The sequence below is a fragment of the Lonchura striata genome, chromosome 4 (genome assembly GCF_050655825.1).
Source record: "Lonchura striata isolate lonStrDom1 chromosome 4, ASM5065582v1, whole genome shotgun sequence".
In the NCBI taxonomy this organism is placed as follows: domain Eukaryota; kingdom Metazoa; phylum Chordata; class Aves; order Passeriformes; family Estrildidae; genus Lonchura; species Lonchura striata.
In genome coordinates this window covers 56,718,915-56,739,018 of record NC_140706.1, presented here as the reverse complement: position 1 = coordinate 56,739,018, position 20,104 = coordinate 56,718,915, and the positions used below count along the sequence as shown (strand labels likewise).

General features: G+C 40.1%; 1 protein-coding gene across 12 annotated transcripts in view; it reads right to left on the bottom strand.

Moving 5' to 3' along the window:
• The window catches only part of FAM13A (family with sequence similarity 13 member A), a 133,191-nt gene that overhangs the window by 77,031 nt on the left and 36,056 nt on the right, over positions 1 to 20,104 (bottom strand). For all 12 annotated transcript variants that reach the window (XM_085579121.1, XM_085579124.1, XM_085579126.1 and 9 more), the window contains exon 6: positions 5,000 to 5,172. In XM_085579121.1, coding sequence (XP_085435247.1) covers positions 5,000 to 5,172 — 173 coding nt within the window. The remainder of the gene's footprint in view (positions 1 to 4,999; positions 5,173 to 20,104) is intronic.

Genomic DNA, 20,104 nt, shown 5'->3' with positions numbered 1-20,104 from the left:
TGTGGCTAGGCCAGGAGATGGGCCATGTCTGGTCTCCAGGTGCTGATCATTGCATAAACGGTCCAAGATAGATATGATGGAAATCCTCACACAGATCCATGTGAATGCAGCCTTCCCGTAAATCTCATCAGGGATTCACCTACTCCGGACACTGAATTATTCCTCCTCATCACCAAAAAAGAAAATCTTACTAACCTATGGACTCTGAATAGAAGAAAAGACTGATTGCTGAAGTCTTGGCCTCAGGTGGAATTTTCCCTATAAAAACTGCTTGTGCCAGGATGGAGGTGTGTGGGCATAGGGGAAAACCTCTCCTGAGGCTAACTCCTTGTTGCACACCCAGGGCCAACCCCAGGCTCGGCACTGTCTTATTCCGTGGCTGGCTAGATAGCATTTGACCTCTAATAAAATTATTTTTTATTTTTAATCTGGCTGAATAAATTCTTATTTATAACAGTGTCATTAAGAAGAAGGCACAGCAGGATACATTAACCAACCCTTTATCTTAGGGATGCTACCACGCTACTAGGCATGTGGTTCCTCTATTTTCAGGGCACAGGCCAGATATAAGGATTTTTGTGAACAAAAGGATGCAAACAAACTTCTTTGAGAACACACACATGTTAGAAAGCCAGCATAGCATTATCTCTGTTGGCAAATCTCATTGCAGCTGTGATGGCAGTCACAAACAGGAATTTGTGATCTCTAGCACACAAAGACATGGCTACAAAATACAGAAGGCTGGCCTACTGAACTACTGCTGTGGCTCTGAGGAGCTGCACAGTGTTTTTCATAAAGTCTGTCTGCCATACATGGCACCCATTCCCCAGCACCCAACCACTACTAGGCAAGGATGGGTACTCAGCTCACTCCTTTGATATTTCCATGCACAGAGCCTAACAGCACCACAAACAGCAGGATGCTCTCCCACTGAGGGATTCCTCTTCAAAACAGTCCCAGGAGTGCAAAGAGATGCAGCCCTAGCAAGTGCTAGAATAGACATGTACAACAGCAATGCATATTTCAGCACCCTTTCCTGGACAAAAGATCCAGCATAGTGTCAACCAAAGTCTATAGATAGCTTGCACCTCTGAGCCAGTATCAGGAAAGACATTTATTCTCACCATCCTCAATCCCCTGCTTCATATTTTGACTGCAGGAAGCATTTTCCCTCCTCTCCGAAGACTCTCTCTTCTCTTTACTTGTATACAAAGTTTAGCACAAAAGGCGAGAGAATTAATTGCTTTCAAGAGGCCTTCCTACCTTTGTATCCATGTAAATCATAATATACTAACCCTTAAGTAAAAGCCATTTGAATATATTAATTGAAGCAGTTATTTGAAGTCTTAGTACCTCTAAATTTATTCAAAATCAGGCCAATTACTACTGCAGTTATGTATGAACTGGAGCTCTGAGCAGACTTTTTCCTTCTAGACAGAGAAAGAGGGACCCAAAGAGAGACTTTCAGCTTCACAGAGCTGCAGGCCCATTCCAGACCCCTCTCCCTGGAGGTCTGGTAAGCCCCCAGGGTGGCCCATTCCCTCCAGCCCACTCTCCAGTTCAAAAGTTGTTGCCTTCCCCAGATCCTGAGTATGCAGTGTGTGTCTTGTGGCTCTCATCCAGGTAAAGACAAAGGATGTGTGTGGTTCCCAGGCTCTGGAGGTTTGGCTGCCCTGAAGCTCTGCACAGGAACTCTTGCAAAAATGAGATGAGACTCACAGAAGTAAGTAACAGGATGCATACTGCCTAAAAACTTTAATAATTTATTAAGAGGACCAGTTTCTCCTGCCCCTTCCTTTGTCTCTTTCCTTCTCCACTGTTTTTGGATTTACTCAAGAGCTGCATTACAGGTATGCTTTTTTTGCTGCTGTATAATTAGCAGTTTGCCCTTGGCATACAGCTATAATAATGGGGCAATTTTCAAAACAACAAATGCATTATGTGCTAGTGGGGACTACAGGTACATAGAGTTAATCCACCTCTTTTGTTCAGAAAAAAAGAACATAATTTTTAACATTTGCTTAACATAACTGTTGTGAACAGAAGGTTATACAGATTTTATGCTCTGAAAGTTTTGACTCCAACTGATGTATTGCATATTTCAGATGACAGCAGCACCTTCAAAAAATTCCTGCAATGAGGAATATCATACATGTAAGGAGGCATAACATAACTCTCAGTATTTTTCAAAAATGGTAAGTCATTATAGAAGACATAGTCACGACTGCAGTTGCTACTTAATAAATGGATCTTCATTTTAAGGACAACTGTATGAAGACACATATTAAGAGGCATTTTAAATAGTATTAAAAATCACTGATAAACCAGAAGTCTCTTCATTTCTCCCTTAAGGCTCTAGTGTCAAAACAAACTGATGGAAAATTTACTGAAGATTGCAATCCTTTGCTGGAGGGAGCCTTAGGGGCTTAGTGTGTGTGGTTATTTCTTCATTGTTACACTTCTAAAGCTGCTAAAAGTGGAATTCTGCATTTACTGATCTATATAGCCCTTTATCCTCTTCTAATCCACCCATATCATGGTATCTGAGCATGGAAAGGGAACAAACCATAGGTGTTTTCATGAGACAGCAAATGATTATCACTGCCAAAAACAACCTTTATTCTTTTCTAACAAAGATCATATCATAGTTGAGCACATACAGTAGTTTCACTAAAACTTAACTGGTAATTACACATAATTAATGGTAAGATTTATTTTAGAACTGTTGGTACCTTGTGACACAAAACTCCCCAGCAAGAATAGCAGTGTGTTTGCAAAGCACTTTGTAATCTAGGTCAGATGCCAGGGTCCTCCTGCTGGAAAAGGTGAAAACTCCTAATAATAGCCTTGCACTGAAGTAACACCAGGTAATACTTCATTGTGGGCTTAAATTACATGGCAGTGTCACAAGGCTGCCAAAAGCATGTTTAAAACCATTCCTGATATATCAGAGCTCTACAGTGATGCCAGGGAATCAAGGTTTGTGCCCGTTGCACAGACAGGTGTCCCCCAAGAGTGTTAGGTGTGCTAGATACCTCTCTGCTCTTCTCTGGGTCCAGAGCCTTCTCTCCATCCCATCCTGCCCAACAACCTGCCAGCCTGAAGCTGGGAAGAAAACAGCAAACACTATTTACTCCTCCTTCAGCAGCAGCAGTAGATCACTGACAAAAAAGTACCAGAAGCAACAGCATCATAGATATTCAATGCAATTAGGTAAATATGTACAGAAGTGTGGCAAGACAGAAAACTAGGGCATTCTTGAACAAAATGGGATTACAAGAGAATTAATTTCTACAGTTCTTTAATTTCCCAGATAAAATCAGATATGCAGACATCTTTCAATCCAAGGCCTGAGCATGAAGATCAGGCTTCTGCCTACTTACAAACACATTTCATTTGGTGCTTAATGTCCTGTGCCAGCACTAGCCCAACTGTCCCGTACTTCAGCAGTACTCTTCTATGTAATTACACATTGATAGGAAAGCAGAATTCCCTACAGCAAATAATTACTTTGCTTGGGGACTGTTCTCTTAAAATAAAGGAAGTTTGTTGGGCTACTTCATGAAGTACATCAGTCACACACACCTTCCCAGACATGAGACCTGGCAGTTCTTTATTTCAGCCCTTGGGTACTTCATTTCTCTTTACACCTTGGAACACATAACAGTACAGGCGCATTCTCTGCCAGGCTCCAGCATATCAACACAAGAGGTTGGAACTTCTGCCACAGCCCCACCTGCCTGGTCCTGTCTAGCTGCTAGAACTGTATTGCCTTCTCCAATTTGCCAGTTGACCTGCTCTGATCATTGATTTCTAAATAATCTCAGTGAAAAGGAGCTGGATTGATGAAGCCATGTAAACAAACTTGATGTCTTCTGGCTGCAGGAATTTTTAGGGAAGCTTGGGGAGAGTGAAACACACAGCTAACATAGCTAAGAGTTAAAGAGCAAGTGTGCCTGCCAAGGGCTAGAAACCAAATTCAACATCTATGCTTCATCACCATTACTATGACCAAAATCTGGTGTTAGTGCATAATTTGGTAACTGGTCTCATAAACTGTCTGTCTGCTCTGGTGCTGAGAATAGCACACATCTCTTGCTTACACAGTGAAGTCACTCAGCTACGTGTCTGGCAGCACTGCCTCTGCTTTGTGTTCTTGGTTGGTATGCTGGGACACTGCAGTGTTCTGTTTCATTACATGTGAATAGCACTATTTCCCACATCGGGCCAATTCCATATTTTGGTAGCACACTCTATTTCCCACAGTAACCTGAATCCCTCATGTGCTGCACTACACAGAAGAAAAGAGAGACTCAATTCAATATCCTGAGAATAATGAAGAGATCCTGGTTCAGCCTGATGTGCAGAGAAGGACTTTACAAGAAAGCAAAATGCCCATTACCTGTTCACCTACCAGACAATCTACCAGCACTCAAAACACTCTTTTAGATAGAAACTTTTATAGATGCTTTACACTGACAGACTCTTATTGATAAATTCACAAAGATACTTGAATATTCTGCACATACTCTTCTATTCTTGTCTGAATGGAGTAGTACTATCAGTAGCATAACTTTTACCAGAAAGAGAAAACCCTTCAAAAGCCCCTTCCCTTTTGGATTTAAGAGTGAGAATAAAGTCAGCCATCTGTTAAGACTTAAACTGGGAAGATCAAATACACTTGATTATTCAAGAGACACATTTTAGTTGCACCTTGTGCTTGGTGTAATTTCTACTGCCTGTCTGTAGATCAGACCTGTCCACCTGCACTCCTTCACCAAGCAGGTTACCTTCATATGCTTGAAATTTTATGTTGGAGAGGCAAACCAAAGCACACAGCTGGCTTTGTAGTGTGTGGATTCAACCAGAAAAGGCACATTAATTTATCTTACACCCCAGTATCCTGTGTAAATGTTCAAAATGCCCAGAGCCAGAGATGCAGATACAAAACAAAAAAAGGGAAAAACACAAAGAAGAAAAAAAAAAAAAAAACACTAACCTGGAGAAAAACACATCATTGTTAACAAAGGAGATTTCATCTGCTAAGTCCACCTCCTTCCCACATGAAGCACTGTCTGTTAATCGGAGGCTGACTTGAGGTATTCCATCTGACTGGCTTGGTTGTGGCAATAGGCACATTTGGCTGGATGGCTCCACTGGGGGTTTGGTCATCTACAGAAGCAAGGAGAGAGAAAATTGAAATGTGAAAAGAAGAAAGGCCAGAACAGCCCTTTCACATAATCTGTAACTGAAAGACATTTTGTACCAGTGTACAAACAGCAAAGGTGACAAGGTGCAAAATAGTATTACAAAATACATATAAATCAAACAAACACTCAGCTTGATAAAGACTATTTAAAGAAAAATAAAGGTGTGTCTATTGAAAGAGCAGGGAGAAGAAAAAAAAAAAAAAAGAAAAATAAAAGAAAGGTAAGTTAAATAAATACTTATTTTCTGTATCACAGCAGACAGACTAAACCAGTTCACATTGAATTTGCTTCCTGACACAACTGGAGAAACAGATGCTAACAGCAATTATTATAGCTCTTCTCAACTCCCTTCCTACCCTTTTTAATGACAAATTATATCAACACATGCCCTAAGAATGCTTAGGAGAGAAGAGCAAGTTTGGAGGTCATTTTAAGAGCAAACAATGAACCTAACCTTTGTGATTATGTTCAGTTTGCTCTTGAGTTCACTTCTGGTTTTAGCCTTTGCAAGATCCAATGGCTGGGAGTTTTGCAACATTGTTACACATTGATTTAAATTGATTTAAAAGTACTTCTATTTTAGGTATGGTGACATAATCTTTCCCTTGGCTTTGAATTATGAGAATTTGCCAGTAACTGTTCCTTAACCAATTTCACCATACCAATCCTGACTTTATACTACTCCAGTAGAGGTCTCTAATCAGACAGAAAAATATGAGTTTGTCTAGTCTCTCATTTTACAGAAGTCATACTCATGTGTTTGATATTTTCTGCTGCTTTTCTCTACACCTTTTCACCTACTATGAAGTCCTTTCTCAAATATAGTCAGAACTCCATATGGCATTATATATGAAGGCAGATTTAGTGGTGACTTCTGACGAAACTCTAACTTCTACTAATTTGTCTTCATGATTGCTTGATGATTGCTTTCATGATTGATCAGTATACAAATTTATATAATCTGTGGGGTTTTGTGGACATAGTTAGCACATAGTGATGGAAACTCAACTAATCAGTTTTTCATCCAATAAAGAGTAAATTAGAAGCCTTCTGAAAGTCCTTGTAGCCTTGTAGCTTTTAGTTTTTCCTGCCTTGAACACTTTTCTATTAGCAGTATATTAGGTATTTTCTAGGTTATTATGGAAACAGTTAAATAGCACATGTTCCAACAAATATCCTTAAGGGACTTCTCAGAAAACCTTTCTCCAACACAAAACCAATCATATCTTTTTACTGCTTTCTGTTATGAACAAAACAGCCTGGCTGGGACACTTGGCTCGAGCTAAGTACTGACACTGAAATGTTCATTAGCTAATTGCTCCTGGGAATCACCTACAACCCCACCCACACTAGGAACGGGATGCGAAATAATCCAGTGGAATCATGGGAGGGGGTTTTGGGGGTGAAAAACACCCCTAAATGGAAAAGAGGGGCACAGTGGAGGGGGCTGGAATGGGTGTGCTGGTTGGGGAAAAGGGAACCCCATCCCTAGTCTGTGTTTGACCTGTCACCATAACCTGCAGAGGACCAGACTGGACTGGGCTGTGGGAAGAAGGCGCAAGGAAAAGACACATTTCCTGGCGTTACCAGCAGGGAAGGAAAGGGATAGCTGCTGCTGGATCTCTGCAGCAGGCTCTGCACATCCCCCCACCCTTCGGCTACCAGTGTGCCAGGAGGAAAGGAGAGAGGACGGTCTGCTGGGACTTCAGATACAGACTGGACACCTCTTCACCTCCAGCTACCAGTGTGCCACGGAGACTCCAGGGACAGACTCTGCACGCCGACAATCCCATTAAAACCTTTTGAAAATTCAAGTGCACTATTCTGATTATACTTGTGCACATGTTCACAAGCTGTTCTGTAAAAATTTCTTCTCTAAAGAAATAATGCTGGTACCCCCTAATGACTTTAACTATCTATTTGTTTCTCAGTTCTGCTGCCTGCTGTAGTTGTTACAGATCTGCTGGACAGTAAATGAAAATTTCTGAACTTCTTTTCATACCTGGCTTACCCTAAGGGTTTTTTAGTAAAATTTATTTTACTTCTGTTTCTAGTACTTCATTCCACTCACAGCTGCTTTCAAATGCTTTGTCCATGATGAAAAGTTTCATGGGACAGAAGGCTGCTTCATACTGAGCTTTGTAGAGAATAAAATGAAAAATACCATATGTATCAGTGCAAAGGGATATCAGAGAGAGATCTTGAGAGAGCTTTCCAGTTTCAGCCTCTGGACTGCTTGCTCTGAGTAGGATCCTGACTTTGCTGACATCAATGGGAATTTTGCCTGAAGTCAGGATCTTACCTTTGGACCAGTGCTGGTTCCAGCAGCATTCTGTTAGCTCATCACCTGCAGCAGCCTCTGGCTGTTGGCACCATGGGAACTAGGCACACAGCACATGGGCACCAGGCACTGTTTCCTAGCTGGTACAACACAGCAGCAGTGCAGTGATTTCAAAGGGGAAAACCATGTGTGTGGGGAGGAGGGGAGACAGGGAGTTACACAATGGCTGTGCTACAGGAGAGAATTGCAACAGGAGGCAGCAGGGCCTGGGCTCTGGAGACACTGAAGAAGAGACCAGAACCCAACTGGCTACAACCTCCTTTCAAGTGCATGTAAAGAACAATGTCACCCCTAAACCTCCTTTTCTCCAGGCTAAACAAGCTCAGCTCAAGAACATATGACCTGCTGCATACTGAGGTGCCTGATGTGTGTGGCACCTGCAAAAAAGCAGCATTTTGTCCCTGGCAAAATCTAACCACCAAACAAACATATATCTATAAATCTTCATGAATATATATTGGTGTCATCTTCACTTTGCAAGAGGACACCAATAAATCTAAGGACAAGGCTAGAGAGTAGGCTTTGGCTGAAGAAAAAATAATTTGATTTTTGTTTTTTGAAAGTTTTTTCTCTGGCAAAGCTTAACCTCAAATTGCATTTGATGAAGATCAGACTCAGCCTGAAGCAGGTATCTTGTGGGCTATCACAGAACAGCTACAGTCTGTGGCCACTGAAAGCACGGACTCTGCTAGTCTGTAATTTAAAGAACATCTTCTTTCTCAGCCAAATACAAGCAAAATAGCATCAGGTGCTACTGACAGTCAAAGGGACAATAAAGGCTAATAAAAACAAAATAACAGAACCAAATAATAGAACTAAAGGAAATATTACACTGTAATATTATGGTATTTCCAAAGGAAATATTACACCATACATCCTACATTTGGCTGTTGAGTTTTGCTGTCTCAAAGTTCAGATGCAAGGAACTGTGTTTGCACCTGTAATGGAAACTAGACATTTTCATGACCAGTATAAACATGCATAATGATGGGTGTTGAAGAAAGTGCAAGAAAACCTTTCACCTGAAGGAACAAGCTGACCAGCCAAGTGACATCATCCCAGACAATACCAGCAACAAGATTCCTCGTAACTAACTGGCTGCATCATAAGGATGTTTCATCTCCTTGTGAGGTGTCAGAAGCTCCTGAGTTCAAAGATCAAAGATAAATATGACATATTCTAAAGATCTGATGTGGTATGGTGAGTAATTTTTCTCTGTTCTTGAAGAACAGGAGCTGCTCCAGATGAGTCTGGAAAGCTCTGGTCATATGAATCAACATGGTTTGAAGACAGACCCTTAGCAAAAGTCATCCTGCTTTTCTGAGTACCTTACTCATGTTCTCCAGCAGGAAAACAAAAAACTTACAGTACCTCAAGCTATGCATGAACATGTTCAAATAATTGGACAATTTATACCCATTTGAGTTAAGTAATTATGAAGTCTAAAAGCTGTGAGCTTATCCTTAAATGTCATCACTGCAAGGATAATAAAGATATTATTAGGGTAAGGTAATCCTCAAAAACCCCACAAGGTATTTAAAGCATATGCAGCACTTTTTTTTTCTTTAAAGATGTATGAACATACTACTCTTCCAGACAAGAGAAACCGCCCTCAAAAATTTGCTTAATACACAAATGGAATTCTTACAGTTGTCCACCAAATCATAGAGGTCCATATGACTTCTTGAAAGGCTTCATAGTTTGTCACCCTAGTGCTTCTTCAGCGTAAAAGTTGTCTATATCAATACAAATATCCCACAGAATAGAAAAAGGTACATTTCTTTGGAAAAACACAGGCATGGCTGAGCAATGCATGGAAATTTGGAATGCTGGTTTCTTTTTCACTCTAGTCTCAATTTGGCTAGCTATCAGCACAAAGCTTTAATGTCAATCTCTCCAGTCATCAGCATTACCTCTGCTTCATGAAGGACTGAGAAAGGGAGAACATTAGCCAGCTGTAATTCATGCCTGACAGCTAATCAACCTGACTCAACCATCTCTGCGCAGTCAAATGACCAGGGAATGAGCCACCTGCCAAAGTCACCCACATTTGGTATTTGCTCACTGAAACCTCTTGAACAAATATATTCCACTCACTCCATTCATACACAGAGCTTACAGCTTTCTGCCAAAGTGAATGGTAATGCCGATGACAATTACACCAGGCCTTGTTTGGAGGCACAAATTTTGCCAAAGGGTTTAGGTCACTCTGAATTGCCTCAGAAAATCTGGTGGAAATTCCTGCTGAGACAGCAAATCTCTTCAAGTCATTCAGAGCAGACCCAAGTATTTATGCTGTTCTTGTGTTGTTCTCCAAAATTTCATACTGCAGCCAGCTCTCACACAACACCAGCTCCACCACCATTTTATTGCAGTAATGGACTTCTGGGATAAATCTCCTGCATCTTTGAGTACCAGATATATTTCAGGCCCAAACGGCTTTCAAAGGCAGGAATAAATCTGCAATGAGACTTTTCAGTTACATTAATCTCACACTTCTTACACTGTTCTCTCACTTTCTACTCCTATGCTCCTGCTAAGGGTGTGATTACGTTACTGGCCATAGCACAGAATTTCTGTGCATGAGGAAGTGCCAAAATCATGACTTGAGTGCTATGTGGACTACACCAGTAGGGACAAAGAAATCAGAGAGGCTGTGGAACAACATAATTCAAACCAACCTGAACTATTTGCTATTTTTTTCCGTAACAGTAGAGCTGAAGGCAATGGAAGAACTGCAGATGTTATCTACTGGACCTTGCAAGGCCTTTGACACAGCCCTTACCACATCCCTCTCTACAAATTGCAGAGACATAGACTTGATGGATGCACTGCTCAGTGGATGAGGATTGGCTGGATGGCTGCATCCAGAGAAGAGTGGAAAAGGGTTAAATGTCCCTGTCAAGGTGACAAGTGGTGGCCCTCAGCAGAGTTGTCTTTAGTAGGGCTGCTGTCTTACTTAAAATGGACATGTGCCCAAATGCTTCCCCAAAACATAGACTCTATCCAGAAGGTAATGAAATGTAACAATGTCACTAAAATCTACCTTGATTCATCACTTCACCTAGCACCTACAATATTGATTTTAAAATCACATAGGAATACTACAGTTGTGAAGTTTTTCTCAAATTAAAGATGCCTCATCATCTCAAATTACTGACACTGGGAGACAAAGATCAGTAGTTCTGTAGTTGTTCCAGGTTTAGCAGAGTCAACACATACTTGAAAAATAGTTCAGTTACCAACTCTCTTCCACATCAAAACCAAGCCTGAAATCCTTCCTTGATTAACTGCCATACTGAAACCATAAAGTCATGATAAATGTGGTCATCTTTACAATATGTACAGCTGCCACTGCCAAATTTGGATTTCTCTTACTCTACTTGTATTTTTAGGCATTGGATTACTAAAATGCCTCCTTCTGCACTCTGTTCTTCTCAGATATCAAAGTTATAAATTTGATGCAACCCTAAAGTGTATGAAGCTTTAAAGTTCAATGAAATGCTGAAGTTTTATGCAAATTCTGATGTCTTAATGAGAGCATGACTCTTTGGAATCAAAGAGATGAGTATCATCTTCCTTTAAACCACATCCCAGTCCCGCTTGTCCAACTTAATTTCCTTTTATGATGAGGTAACCCATCTAGTTGATCAATGGAATCCTTTGGATTTCAGTAAAGCTTTCACTGCTGTCTCTCATAGTATCCTGGACAAAATGTCCAACACACAGCTGGATAAATACATCATGGGATGGGTGAGCAACTGGCACAATCAGTTACAGTGACTGAGGTAACATCACTGGTGGCCTGTCACTAGTGGGGTTCCACTGGGCCCAATCTTAGGCTCTGTGCTCTTCAACAACTTCATTTAATTACGTGGACACAGGACTTTAAGGGATACTAAGTAAGTTTGCAAAGGACCCTATATTGGGAGGAGCTACTGACTTCCTCTGCAGAGACCCCGCAGAGAGACCTCAACAAATCAGAGGACTGGGCAATCACCAACCATGTGAACTTCACTGAGGCAAAGTGCCAAATTCTGCACCTGGGATGGGGCAACCCTGGATCTATGGACAGACTGGGGAATGAGAGGCTGGAAGGCAGTGCCATGGAAAGGGACCTGGGGGTCCTGGTCCATGGCAAGCTGAACATGGGTCAGCAGTGCCCTGGCAGCCAGGAGGTCCACCTGTGTCCTGGAGGACATCCAGGGTGATTGTGCACTGGAACATGCTCCCCAGGGCAGTGGTCACAGCACCAAGCCTGACAGAGCTCAGGAAACAACACCACAGCCTCCATACTTGACCACAGCCACAGTGAACAACAGAACTCCTCAAATGTTTGAAAGTAAACACACACTTTGCTAACACTGTTCAATTCCAGAGGTAAGGAGCTAGCAAATACTCTCAGAAAACCTATGATACTCAAGCACAGCTATGCAGATATGGCATTTCTTGCCCCAGAAGTAGTTTACTTGTCACTAGCTGTGAATCCAGTAATTTTGTTTCACTAAACTCTCAAGGTCAAAATCATGTCTCTTACTAAACAAAGATTCAGTGAACAAACTCCAAATTTTCCCTGAAGGCTAAATATTAAAACTGTACACTCCAGAAAGATGTAACCTGAACCCAAAGCCATCCTGTCCTAAAAACATTCAAAATTAAGAAATCAACCTAGTAGTAAGATTATCTTAACCTGTGACTCTCCATGGAACACACACAACAGAAGGTTGTTGAAGTGAACTAGCAACACCTTAAGGCCCTTTTTCTGCAGGAGGTCAGGCACATTTGCCTAAGGGAACCCCTTCAGCCTCCTGCCCCATGCAGCTCTCCAGGCAGTTCTGTCAAAATGCTGCAGGCGTGCAGTGTGCATGGGATGTAGGCCAAAAAGTAACAAGATGTACGGGCCTTGAGCCAGAAGATACAACCAGCTCCCAGCGATGGCCAACTGCTGCCTGGCATCTGTTTGCCAAAGGAAATATAGTGCAGGGCAATGTTCTGAACTGAAGAGAGCTTTATCCAGCTGGAGAGGAAAGAGTGGGATTGATGTGGACTTTGCAGGTCAGGGGTCCTAAGAATCTTAGCAAAAGGCAAGTTAAGGACTATCTAGTGGGGTAAATAGGAAAAAAATCTTAAAAGCAAAACATGCATGCATGACTTCACACTGGAGAGATACAACAGTCCATTGTCTTATCATCTCTGTGAAGCAACAAACCTTACAGCCTCTTGAGAAACACAAAAATCCAGCCTTGGTCACAATCCTGAATGTAACCCACAAGGATATTGTAAGTTATTCGCATCCAAATCCTTGTTCTAATTACACTGATGGAGCACTGCTCCCCTTGGAGTAACTTCTGCCTTTTGTCCACTTGGGACTCTCTTAGCTTGAACAGATCATGCATGAGAGGGAGCAGCACAAATATGATCAGATGACCTCAATCACAGAAGAAAAGCAGGAATGAACTTAGAAGGCTGACTATGGTGGTAATTCCTGCTCTCAGCTTCCCACAGGGCAGATTTTCTGCTCATGTCTGTATTCACCTGCCCATTCAGAACCATAGCGACAGCAAGAAAAATTATGTTAAGTTACTGTAGTTACAATGGGCATTATTTGCTATTTCAGAATACTCTTAAAATAAATGTCACCTCCAGTGAAGGAATCCTAAAGCAAATGCTCTGTAACTCTCTGCTGTGCTATTAAAGGGCAAATGTTAATGAGCCCATCAAAAGCCAGAGAACAAAGATAAGTCAGTACAGTGCCCATTACATTCCTTCATCCTGATGGCCAACTGTTTGAGGTGTAAACAAGTAAGTGTTTGCCAGAGGATTTCTTCATTAGAAAAATGTGAAGCTGTGCCAAAATTCAGAGCTGTTCCACTGAAGTCCATGTAAGTAGGTTGGAAAATTTAAAACAAGCTATTAAGAAACCTGTCTTTCTCCATGTATGGTGCTTCTCCTGTTCACAGCATGACAATGAATTACACAGTAATGAAAAAATTTGCTGCCTAAAAGACACTGTTGGCACTGGTCTAAACTAATCCCATAAAGTGCACACAGATCCTTCAAGGAAAACAGATTAGTTTTACCTCTGTATTTCTCCCACCTTGCATTACCCTCTCATTACCCAACTCATTAACCAGGGAACCTGAACAACTGAAAAGACAACTGTAAGTGCTGACTCCAGCTTCCACTCTTCAATCCCTTTTCCTTCTCAGCAATAAGGAATGCTGTTTACAAACTCTGTAATAAAAGCAGGTTCAGGCCTCAGGAATTTTGAACAGAGGTGGAGCAGCACTCTCATACCAATAAACTGGCACTAAACATGCCCAAGCTCATTTTTATGACTCTGAATCAACACTGGGTAATACAGATAAGCTGAGACTCCACTAAAAATTCCACTAGGTCACGTAACAATCCAGCAACAAAAGGACAGGTAAGATCCTGTTCTTGGATCATTCACCTCTGAACTAGAAAAGGAGTTAAAAATACATTCTGTACTCTAACAGAACGTTCAAGGTGATCTCATAGGTGTTTTCTATTTCCCATTTTTATGGCAGTGTATCTTCACTACAACTACACCTCCAGTTTTAGTACAAGTCATCGCAGACAAATGACTCAAGGGAATCATGTGTATTAGATTCTTTTGTCACCTGATAGCAAAAGTTAGAAATCAACATTCCTGCAGTTGATGTAGGACCAGGCTTGCCAATGACTGAATACTATTAAGTGACTATGCAATAGTCAGAGATTTCAGGAATCTTGCAGTATATAATTGCCTCTATTATGTTGAACAGAGGTGAACAATGAGAAGAGAAGTACATGAACTAAAAGCAGAAAACCTCTGATAGCACACTATTACTTGCTCCATCATGGATTCTGTAAGAACACATGTAGATTCATGTGCTTCAGTATAGAAATGCATTTAATTTGCACAAAATAATACTTCCAAGAGAGCAGAAGATCCATATACTGGGAACAGAGCAAACAGCACTAGCTAATAACCTACTAAACATTAACCTCCAAAAGTCTGCTAAATGCGGACTTTGGTAAGAAGTCTTAATTGCACTGGGCAGAATGCACACAAATATATTTTTCTGATTCTCAAAGAAAAGATTTTATTAACAGTTTATTCCAATATTTGCAAATGTCCTGCCCCTTCCCTACTGTCCCTCAATTCATGCTGATTTTTACAAGGCAAACATTACTATAAGATTATAACTCTCTTCCTACAAACTGGCTGTTTTTTTCTAACTGTACAGGACATCTTTATATTAATTAGGACAAGGGGAAGAACACACATGAAAGATGTAAATTGAAAGACAAAACCTACTAGGAATATCAGGCAGGCCTAATAGTCACATTTTCAGGCTGCCCAAGTTCCTAGGCTACTTGGAAAACTTACAAACAAACAAAATCAACATTTCAAACACAGTTTAAGTTGAGAACCCACTGCTGTCAAGTGTTTTGCTCTTCCATATTAGTTTGTGAAGAACTGGCAGTATGTTTGATTTTACTCTTTAAAATCCAGAAAGTAGAAAGAATATGCTCATTTCCAATAACATATTGTACTTCAGTAACTAAGTATATTTTGTTTTTCTAAACATCCTGTGAACTTACAGATCAAGAAGTCAAGTCAATTAAGATGTTTCTGACCACAGCTAAACTGGTACCTAACTCTACTAGCATAGAATAAATAACTGCACATGTTCAGAAACCTGACTCTTGCTCTCAGAACAGTCTTTAATACTGGGATTCAACAAACCTAAATTGTAATTTTCAGATGCAAGTATTTAAAGTCAGGTACTTGCATTCCACACAGAGTAGTGAGACTGACAACATTTAGTCAGGTCACACTTGCAAGGATTTAAAGAGCACCTGTCTGTCTGCATTTCTGCTAAGGAAGTAAGCAATTACACCAACCTTTGTACTTGCATTGAAAAAAATAACATTACATGACTATCTTTTTGCATTTCAGTGCATCTTTGAATTACTGAAGCTTGAGAATTCTTTGAGATTTCTATTTATTAATTTTTAGTATTGCTTGTGAAACTCATGAAACAGTGGAAAAAGTGGGATGAAATCTGCTGTGCTTTAAAGCCTGATTTCTCCTAAAACCCATGCCATGGCTCTTGTACAACTGGGATAAATGAACTTGGAGCCACAAAATGACTAGCATGGAGAAGTAGTACCTGAGCATCACTTTTCTAGAACATTACAAATATCTAGAGAATTAACAAATGCATACTTTTTATTCTCATGTGAAGAAAAAAATCTCCAGTGCAGCAGACTGGATACAAAAAAAACTTTGTTTTGTTCAACTGTGTGTACTCAACAATCAGTTTTAACTGTTTACACCTGGAAAGTTACCCAAGCCCTGCTTACTGTCAACAGCTGCCAGCAATCACCTCTCCATCTCACACCCCCAAAACCTGCTCAAACTAGAGTACCTGCTAAGGTTGGCATCAAGTCCCCCACAGTTAATAAGAGAAATTTTCTATCAAGAGTACTTAGGCTAAAGTACATCATCAGCATCTCTACAGGACACTGTCAAATCCAGGTTTTGAAACAAGTTTCTGTAATGATTTTCATGCAAGAATTGACAAGATCACAGTGAAAGCCAGAGAACATTTGATTTCCCAACTATGACAGAAAATATTTATTAGCAAATTGTGCAGTCAGAAGTCTATCAGCATAAAGCAAAGCTTTCAGTCATTCCCTACATCTGCAAATGTGGCAAATTTAGAGACCTGCAGCTCCTCCTAAACTTACACTATAATAATAAACTGTACTGGTTCCCTTATCTATTGCCATTATTAAGGATTAATAATTATGTGAGAGGGATTCATACAGCATACCTGCATCTTACACTCTTACCTCTCTTGGATACAAAGTTCAAAACAGAACAGAACACTATCCTTGCTTTTATCCTTTTCAACAAAAAGTTGAATAGGCATAAAAATTGTTATGTGTCAGCCTCAGTCAATTCTAGTCATGGAGATACTGACCTGTGCAGTCAATTTAAAGTCTTTTGTATTTGAAGCATGCTACCACACTAACACAAGACTTTAATTGCAACTGACTGTGACTGCTTAAGGAAGGATTTAGGAAAAAAAAATAGCTACTAAAAACAATGGCTATACCTTGTGCTCAATTTTAATGACAACAATAAATTTATTTGTTGATAACATAATATTCACAGTTATCTTTGGAACAATCTCTTTATTAATGCTGTGCTCACCCTCTCTTTCCTGCTTGATTCAGTAATTAATCTGTTTCTGGTCTCACACACTGCATAATCAGAGGAAACTGTGCTGTGGGTTTCTCAGTTCAAGTTTGAAATGCTTCTAGAAAGCACCAGATCTATTTTTTTAGCTGTTAACACATAGAAGACCACTTTAACTAAAATAAATTTGAACTTTTATAAATGTGAAGCTTTTTCTTAATTAAAGCACAGCCTAGGTTTGGTTTGGTTTGGGATATTTTTGTTGTTGTTTTTTTGGGGGGTTTTTTTGTTTTTTTTTGTTTGTTTGTTTGTTTGTTTTTACGGAAACAAGGAGTCAGAGTTCCTTCTGCAATAAAGAATGTGCCATTCTGACTTCACCAAAATGTCATCCAATTTACTTCATCAAAGTGTTTGGCCTTGTGCCCTAAAAGGGAAAGGCTATTCACTGACTCTGTGCAGGGGCTTTGACAGAAAATATACTTGTTGTCAGCACAGTGATTAGGGTTGCAAATACCAGTGGTAATTTTCCATCAGAAAGAAAATCCCCAAACACTATAGTAGCTTGTAAGTGTCGTGGGTGGCGGAAATGTTCTGTTGGACTGTTCACTGTCAGTTCAAAGCAAAAAAAAAAAAACAAAAAAGCAATCAGGCAACCTTCAAATGACACTAGTGAAAGTCACATTTGTACCAAACAAAAAGCAATTTGTGGTACAATTGCACAGATGATATGTTGGAAGCAAAAAGCTTACATACGTGCAAGAGAGACACAAGACAATTACTGTGGACATCACTAAATACAAAAACCCTATAAAGAGCAGGAACTTCTGAGAGTAGTCATGAACTGGTATCAAAAAATGGAGGAAGCACCTTGCTGCCCTATCCTTCTCCTCCCTTTTCATCTGCTTATGGGCAGTGTTGGAAGAAGCACACTGGGTTAAATGGATCCCCAGTGTGAGCCAGTGCAGCCACTCTTATGCATGATGAGCAGACATTAAGAGGATTATTCAGTGTATTCCATGGTGCAAATGACTGCAGGAATGATGCATTAGCTGATTGCATGAGGACAGACTGCAACAGCTGACACTTTACTGGGTCAGCAGCTGTACAGCACAGAGGAGGGAATATCCTGCTCCCTCCACATAACACTGCAGAGCAGCCTTTACCTCAGGTAGGTGTCACCAGGGCCACACCCCGAATGTTCCCAAGCTACAACAGTGTTGTGCATGGAGCACTGCAAAAGGAGCAGTAGATTTAAGAGTTCCTCTCTCTCCCTTTATTTGATGTCGGAGTGGCAAATGCAGCACTCCCTCCACTAAGTTCCCTGGTGCACAGCAGGGCAGGTGTGACATGCAGCAGTGCTGTCAAGAGTGCCAAAGTAGTTACAGCACTGCTCTTCTTACTCACAAAATGAAGACAATAAGACAATATGGTCTTCATTTCATTCTTTGCATGGTCTTCCCCTCTGTGACCATGTAAAATAGCTCATGGCTGACTAAGGCTCCAAAAGACATGCAAGGTATCAAATAATCTGTATTTCTAAGAGTAAAATCGTGTGGCCAATGGTATGGAGATCTTCAAAGGCATTTCTAATCCACACGGTCACAGGTATTTTTATGAATGTTAAGTGGATGGAATAACTGATTTTTATTCAGTTATCAGTTCACAGAGTTGTCATTCAGTTGCATAGATACCTTCAGGAAAAATACAGAAAATTACTACACATGAAGAGTATTATCTGGAAAAAAAAATCTCTCCTCAATGTATCACACATCCCTTCCATTTTGTACCTAGAAAGTGATAAAAACATCATTATTAGAAGGGGAACAATGTCAGTAAATCATGCTAAAAAAAACTGGTAACAAACATTGAAACATCTAGTATTTATAAATAAGTTTTTTGCCTTGGTTGCTATTAGCATATAAATACTGGGTCAGTTTCTTTCTGTCTGCTGTTCTGCCTTGCCATCATTTACACTATACTTTAATAACCACAGTTCAGCAAAGCTGCTTCAGATAGAAGTGATAAAAAGGAGAATCTCAGTGTTTACAAAAGAAACATATCACTGCTTTTCAATATAAAACTAATACCCCTCCCAGTTCAACTTTCATTTCCTTTTGTTCTCCTAAGACTATTTATATATATGACCTTTTACCTGAGACCGTAGCTCTTAATAAACAGCTAAAAGCTACTCTGTTTCACATCAGTACAATCTTAAACTACTGCACTCATTGCCATAAAATGTACAAAGGTCATGAGCTGTGATACGTAAGCAATAGAGAGATGTGGAAATCCATTATTTTTAGAGAGGACTGCAATATGTAAAAGGAAATGACAAACATAGTAACAATCCCATGATGCACCTCAATGCTACCAACTCCATCTGTGGAATATCGTGGTATTTTCCAGGACAAAGAGTAAAATGTGTCTCTACCCATGCAGAAAGACTGAATGCTACAAGAAGTTAAACTGGTAGTGCCAGGATCAAACATAATTCCAGAATTTGTAAAAGGTTACAAAGACTTGACTGAGGGAAAATATTCATTTTCCATGCCCATCCCCACAATCTGCAACTGAAACATCCCTATGTTATCAACACTGTTTCCAGCACAAATCCAAAGTACAGCCCCATACTAGCTCCTATGAAGCAAATTAACTCTACCCCAGCCTAAACCATCTCACTATCATATATAAACTGGAAGGGGATTAAGGTGTCAATGACATACCCAATAAGAAGCTTGTAGCAGAACTTAAGATCAAAAAATCCCCAGATTGAACATTCATGAAGTGGCACAAGAAGACTTCTCTCTTGGTACATTTACCTAACTCTGTGTGTACGTGCACAGATGTGTTCAGTAACAACAGAGCTCAGATCAATTCAGGGGAACATATTAGTCCGTTTTTCAGTTTTGGAAACTGAAATCTGATTTATCTTTTTACTGTAATATTATTCATAAATGGAAAATGGATGATCTAAAAGAGAGCTGTGACATAGATATGGGAAAAATCCAAGTTCTCCAGATCTGCATCTGACATTACAGTTGCTTAAACTCAGTCTTGAAAAAGCTAAATTTTATTTTCAGATCTAAAAATCAAAATACTCACAAGGAAAGAAGTTTTTCACAATGGAATTCATGGAATGCTACTTTCAAAAGAAATACCTGATCTGCAGTAAATTAGGGATTAGTGTCTCTATATCTCTAAATTAGTCTTAGTGTCTCTATATTGTTGTAGTTATTTGTGTAAGGTTCTCAGCACACAAAGAACAGAACCCTTTCTGAACACTGACACTGGAATGTTCACTGCTGGCAATTAAGGTCAAATGCTGCTGAGAGCTGC